Below are 5,982 nucleotides of genomic sequence, written 5' to 3'. Positions count from 1 at the left end.
GGGACCCGCGCGAAAGAAGCTAAGACCCTTTCCAGTACCCTTTCCCAGTCCCTCCCAATAGCTTCCGCCTGGCCCCTTGTCTCAAGTCCATCTGCTGGAATCCCGGGCGACTCCAGGATCTGTGGGGAGGGTCAAGGCCATACAAAGGACAAGGCACCGGAGCCCGAGTCCCAGGCCGCCTGGCGGAACGCTGGGGGCGGGACAAAGGCTGCTCGGGGACAAAGTGCAGGAGATAAGAGGAAGGGCGAAGGAAGGGGGCGGGGAGCCAGCGCCCTGGAGCTCAAGGATCGCACTCCCGGAGGCCTTGGCTGCCCGCCGAGCTCAGCCCGCCGGGGAGGGGGCGCCCTGGAGCCTCTTCACCCCGGCAGCTGCGGGGATGCTGAGAAGCCCGGCCCTGGGGCGCTCGGGACCCGCTCGCCCCCACCCGCGCCTGCCACACCGTCGCGCGCGGTCAGGGAGGCGGGGCTCACCTGGCCGTTTGGGGCGGGGCCGCCCGCGACCCGGGAACGCGGAGGTAGCGTCGGTCCCCGCGGGGCGCTAGTGGGGCTGGCCCCGGGGACCCGGCTCGGAGCTCCCACCCCTCCACGCCCCTCACCTTCCGCGCCGGGGCCCTCCCTCGGCTCGCCGGGTCTCTCCCTCCTTCTCCCTCCCCGCCTTTACTCCCTCCCTCCGAGCCCAATTGCTCAAGCCGCTTCCTTCCCCAACGCCAGCGCCAGTTCCTCTCCCGGAGGGGCCCGGGAAGGGCAGCGAACGCTCGACCCTGGAAGCGCCGCGGCAGCAGAGGCAGGACCATGGCCGAGCCCCGAGGGACCGCGAACCCGGGGCCCAAGGCCTCCCTCGCCGCCACCGCGCTGAGCCCCAGGAGCGCCCCGCAGCTCCGCCCCTGGAAAGTGGACCCCGCCACCCTGGGCAGGTACCGGGGCCACGCCGCCGCCTCCCGGGACCCCCTCCTCCACGGCTCAATGCTGCTCCCGGCAGCGGGCTCCGGCCGCCGGCGGGGAGCGCTGCGGGAGCTGCGGGAGCTGCTGGGGCTGCAGGGGGCGGCCCCCGCCGGCTGGCCGTCGGAGGACCGCGCAGAGGAGCCGTCCCCGGCCGGGCCGAACGGGCCGAACGGGCCGGGCGGCGGCGGGCTGTGCCTGGAGCCCCACGAGCACGCGTGGATACTGGCGGCCGCCGAGGGCCGCCTTGAGGTGCTTTGGGAGCAGCTGGAAGCCGAGCCCGCCCTGTTGCTGAGGTGCGACCCGATCACGGGCTACACGGTGCTGCACTGGTTGGCCAAGCACGGGTGCCACGAGGAGCTCATCCTGGTGCACGACTTCGCCCAGCGCCGGGGGCTGCAGCTCGACGTGAGCGCCTCGGGCAGCGGCGGTCTCACACCCCTGCACCTGGCGGCCCTGCAGGGCCACGACATGGTCATCAAGGTGCTGGTGGGCGCCTTGGGGGCCGACCCCTCGCGCCGCGACTACAGCGGCCACCGGGCCTGTCACTACCTGCGGCCCGACGCGCCCCAGAGCCTGCGGGAGCTCTCGGGGGCCGAGGACTGGGAGACCGCGGGCGGCTGCGAGCGTATCAACGCCAACAACAACAGCAGCGGCGGCGCCGCGTGGGCGCCGCGACGGACACCGAGCTGGGTGGGCACGAGCTCCATGGAGACCCCGGCGAGAGCGGCGGCGTCGCCTTGCAAGGAGAAGAACTATACAGGCAGCCGGGTGGTCCAAATTCAGGGCCTTCTCCGCCAAATGTTCCCCTTCTTCCAGGACCGTTGAGGGCGACAGAGACTGAAGAGCGCGGAGGGACCGTGACGCTGCGGTCGAGGCCTCGGTCGCCGGTGGTCTCGGGCCCCACCCGAAGGCGCGGCAGCTCCGGCCGCAGCGGAGTGCGCCTTGCCTGCAAGCAGCGGACCACCTCCAGGTTTGTTACGCGTACCTGTCCCAGGTCTCCTACAGCCACCGGCCAGGAGACCTGGGGATCGGGACACCCTCACCGAGAGAGAGCAAAGACCCAGTTGTCCTGGGGCCGAGTCCCAAAACTAGGGCACTGTTAGGGTAGGAGGATGGTCCTGCTTGGGAGAGGAAAAGTTGCGCTTCCAGGAGCCGTTTCTGGGCAGGCCGAAGCTCCGGGTGTACTGGGAAGCACTTGCTAGAAGAATGACTTAAGACTGGAGAGCACGGATAGGGAGGGGGCGCGCCTGCCTGTAGGCTTGCCTCTGCTCCTGCTGCGGGCAGAGTCACCCTTTCCCCCACCCTGCTCCTGAGACGTCCAGGATTTACTGGTTTTTTTCCTAATGTACCTCGGATGCCTTCTTAAGCATATTAAAGCGGGGTATTTTTCTTTTCACATGACAAAGCTGTCCTTTGAGTGACTTTTTTTTTTTCTTTCATTAACCACTAAGTGTCGGAAGCTTCCTACATTCGCGGGGAAGAGTTCACCAACCCATGGCCATGAGCTAGTGGTCGGGGTGGCTCTGGACCTCGTTCCCACAGCGGGCAAAGCGGCGTGCTGGAAGGAGCTGCATTCACCTTGGCTCTGAGTAGAGACGCACAGTTTGCCTTTCTCCTGGGCTCTTTTAGACAATTAGGTCCCGCTTCCAGCACAAGTCTCATCCTAGACAAATTGTCTGTAGGGGGCAGAAGGGTGGTAAAAGGGAAAAATCTCCAAATGTACATTTCTGATGTTTTGTGGTGAATTGTATAATTTACCTTGACTTCTGCCCTCCTGTAAGACACACCCAAGGACGCTTTTTCCAAGATAGGGCTATAATACTGGGCATTGCTTTTTAATTACAACTAATATATAAGTTGTAGTTTGGAAACTGGCTCCCATTCAGAGATTGTATGAAATGGATAGAATACATGAGGGTTGACTTTGGCTGAAAAGAGGGAAAGCAGTTGGTGGCTAGGGATTCATCCTGCCTTAAAGAACAGTGCATTTTCTTTTTCTTTCTTCTTCTTCTTTTTTTTTTTTTTTTTAGATTTTATTTATTTACTTGAGAGAGAGTATGAGCAAGAAAGAGAGAATTGGCAGGGGGAGGAGCAGATTCCTGAGCAGGAAGCCTGAATCGGGGCTCGATCCCTGGACCCTGGGATCATGACCTGAGCCAAATGCAGACGCTTAATCTACTGAGCCACCCAGGTCCTCCAGAGAGCAATGCATTTTCAAATAGTGCTGTAACCCTAGAAGCTTGGGCCATGCTTGCAATGGACTGTTGTATCCCCAGCCCTCCCATCCCTGCCCTTGAACACCAGGAAGAAACAGTCATCACAGAACACAGAAAGCCTAGAAACATTACCTTGGGCTTATCCATACAGGTTTCCATCTCTGCCTGGCGGTCCCATTTGCCCCCTCTATTACCGCCTCTGTGCTCGAAATGTTCTGACCTTCCCTTAATTACCCATTAGTTTCTTCTCATCCATGAAACGGTCCACACCTTCCCTATCAATGTTTTCAGCCCGTCACATGTTCTAGGAACTACACCTTAAAACAAATTTACACAGTGTGACATAGCAATGACTTTTCCTTCTCAATGAACTTCTTCAGTGTTTGAAAGGGGGAGGGAGAAAGGTTCCTGCATTCTGGCGGTTGGCATTAGCGTTTGGCATAACTCCCTCCATCCCTGTGCCCACTTTATAGTGTTTTTTCAAAAGATTTTATTTATTTATTTGACACTCAGAGATCACAAGTAGACAGAGGCAGGCCGAGAGAGAGGAGGAAGCAGGCTCCCCGCTGAGCAGAGAGCACTGATGTGGGGCTCGATCCCAAGACCCTGGGATCATGACCTGAGCTGAAGGCAGAGGCTTTAACCCACTGAGCCACTCAGGCGCCCCTATAGTGTGTTTTTTTTAAGCATAATTTGAGAGAGAGTAAGCATGAGCCAGAGGGGAGGGGCAGAGGGAGAGGGATGAGCAGACTCCCCGCTGAGCAGGGCTCCATCCCTGGACCCCAAGATCAGGACCTGATTGGAAGTCAGACCTGATTGGAAGTCAGATGCTTAAGCTTGCCCAACTGAGCCACCCAGGCGCCCCGCCCTCCCCAGTCCTCCCAGCTCCCCGCCTCCCCCCCCAACCCCCACAACCAGTTGCCCTTGACAGCTGCCCAGGCTGGTGGGGCTTGGCGGAGACTGCTGGGACGGGGCCTTCCTGCCAAATGGCTGCGTCTGCGGGCTCCTGGCTTGGAGGGAAGAGTGGCTTGTCCCTTTGCCCGCCATTCAAAGGACACTTAGAACGGCGGTCTCCTCTTCATGGGAAAAGTCTGAACCTAAACATCTTAACTATTAGCAGATCTGGGGACCGGAGACAGGCATCAGCCCTGCTTTTTCCAACGAGAAAACTAAGTCAGCTGGAAGGTCTGAAAGCACTTTCCTTCATTTCTCCTGCAGTCAGCTCTTCTTCCCACAGATTGTTCTCATCATGTGATAGTCCCTAGCCTACCTCCTCCATGTAAAATTGAGGTTTGGCTGCAGGGGACAAACTCCCATGCTGAAAACTCTCCATGCCTAACATCAAGCCATTGGCATTTCTGGTATGCTTTTTGAGGCAAGACTGGTATGCTCACCCCAAGAGAAAGAACGAATTCCCTAAGAAACTGCTTTCCAGGGGAGCGAAACGGAGTTAGGCAGATGATGCAAATCTGTGTTCTAGTGGAGCAAGGGACAAGAAAAAGTGACAGAAGCAGGGCTGTGGCAGGTGAGCCTGGCAGCTGGGGGAGGGGCACGGTGCTGCACCAGGGCGGGGCCTGACCCAGGCCAAAGATAAAGGGAAGGCTTTCCAGAGAGGAAGGTAAGGTCTGATCTGAGGCTCCAGGGGTGAGTGGGAGTTGGTTGGTGGAGGGGGGGGGGGCCCTCCTGGCAGAGTCTCTGGGAGGACAGGAGGACGGACAGGAGGACTTCTGGAAGAAGAGAGCAGGTACCAGGAAATGTAAGTCAGCCGGTTAGGCAGGAAGGTGGGAGCTGGGGAGTGATTAAGGGCAAAGCTGGAGAAGTGGATGATCTCAGATTACTAAGGGCCTCGTAGATCATGCCGAAAGAGACACAGAAATTTTAACCTAAAGGTAGCCAGGAGCCACAGAAGGTTTCCAAGCAGAGGAGAAACCTGATGGGATTCTAGAGGAGTCCCTCTGGCAGTCATGTGGAGGAGGATGGATGTGTCAGGGAGCATGGTGACAGCGGGGGTTGGGGGGTCGGGAGTTGGAGTATCACACAAGCAAAGGTCCCCGGATCAAGGTTCAAAACCACTGGGGGGCACGGCACTCGGCCTGACCGGGGTCAAGTGCCCACTATGGGTCCCTCATCCCTCCGAGTCGTGCTTTCCTCGCCAGTGAGAGGGAACCCATCCAGTCTCCATGGCCGGGCTCAGAGGGTTTGCGATCACACAGACGCAGCCCCAGTGCGCTGCAGAGAAAACGGGCCGCCGCTTGGAGGAATGCAGAGGCATGTAGCGGCCCTGTCGTGGGCAAGCTGGTTTCTCGGCGAGGGTGATCTGGGAAAGCGCTTGTGGCTACCCCTGTTAACCTCTCTCGAACGTGCGTGCGCCCCGATTGCAGGAGATGTTGCTTCCTCTGCTGACGTTATCTGCAGCCGACATACTCGACATACTCGGGCCTAAGAATCGTAGCAAGCTGAGCGGGCTTGTTCCCCGGGGCCCACAGAAGTCAAAGCAGCGAGTTAGGAAGGGCCCACCAAACGCAAAGTAGGTGAGATGCGGTTTCTGGATAAAGACATAAACCGGAGTCAGGGCTAAACCCGAAGACCTCTGAAGAGAATAAAAGCCTGCAAGTCCTTCGTCTGCTGACCCTATTACCTACACGAGTGCCCCCTTCCGTCCCCTACCCACCATTCCACACCGGGCCTCCAAACACCTCCTCCCTATTTCTGCTCATTCGAAGGAAGACGATGCCTGTCTCCTCTCGGGATGGGACACCAGCTCTCCGCACGGGCTCCTCCCAGGGCTTAAGGCTCCCAGCTGTTCCTCTCCCGTACCTGCAAGC

General features: G+C 59.2%; 1 protein-coding gene across 1 annotated transcript; it reads left to right on the top strand.

The window, feature by feature from the left end:
• The first annotated feature begins 214 nt into the window (after positions 1 to 214).
• SOWAHD (sosondowah ankyrin repeat domain family member D) lies at positions 215 to 2,337 on the top strand. The gene is made up of 2 exons (XM_004762078.3): positions 215 to 514; positions 711 to 2,337. Exons 1-2 carry the CDS (start codon positions 377 to 379, stop codon positions 1,764 to 1,766), a joined length of 1,194 nt encoding a protein of 397 aa, XP_004762135.1. The 5' UTR covers positions 215 to 376; the 3' UTR covers positions 1,767 to 2,337.
• Positions 2,338 to 5,982: the final 3,645 nt, after the last annotated feature.

Source organism: Mustela putorius, unplaced genomic scaffold (genome assembly GCF_011764305.1).
Source record: "Mustela putorius furo isolate JIRA1106 unplaced genomic scaffold, ASM1176430v1.1 tig00003901_pilon_pilon_pilon, whole genome shotgun sequence".
In the NCBI taxonomy this organism is placed as follows: Eukaryota; Metazoa; Chordata; class Mammalia; order Carnivora; family Mustelidae; genus Mustela; species Mustela putorius.
This window is presented reverse-complemented; position numbering and strand designations above follow the sequence as displayed.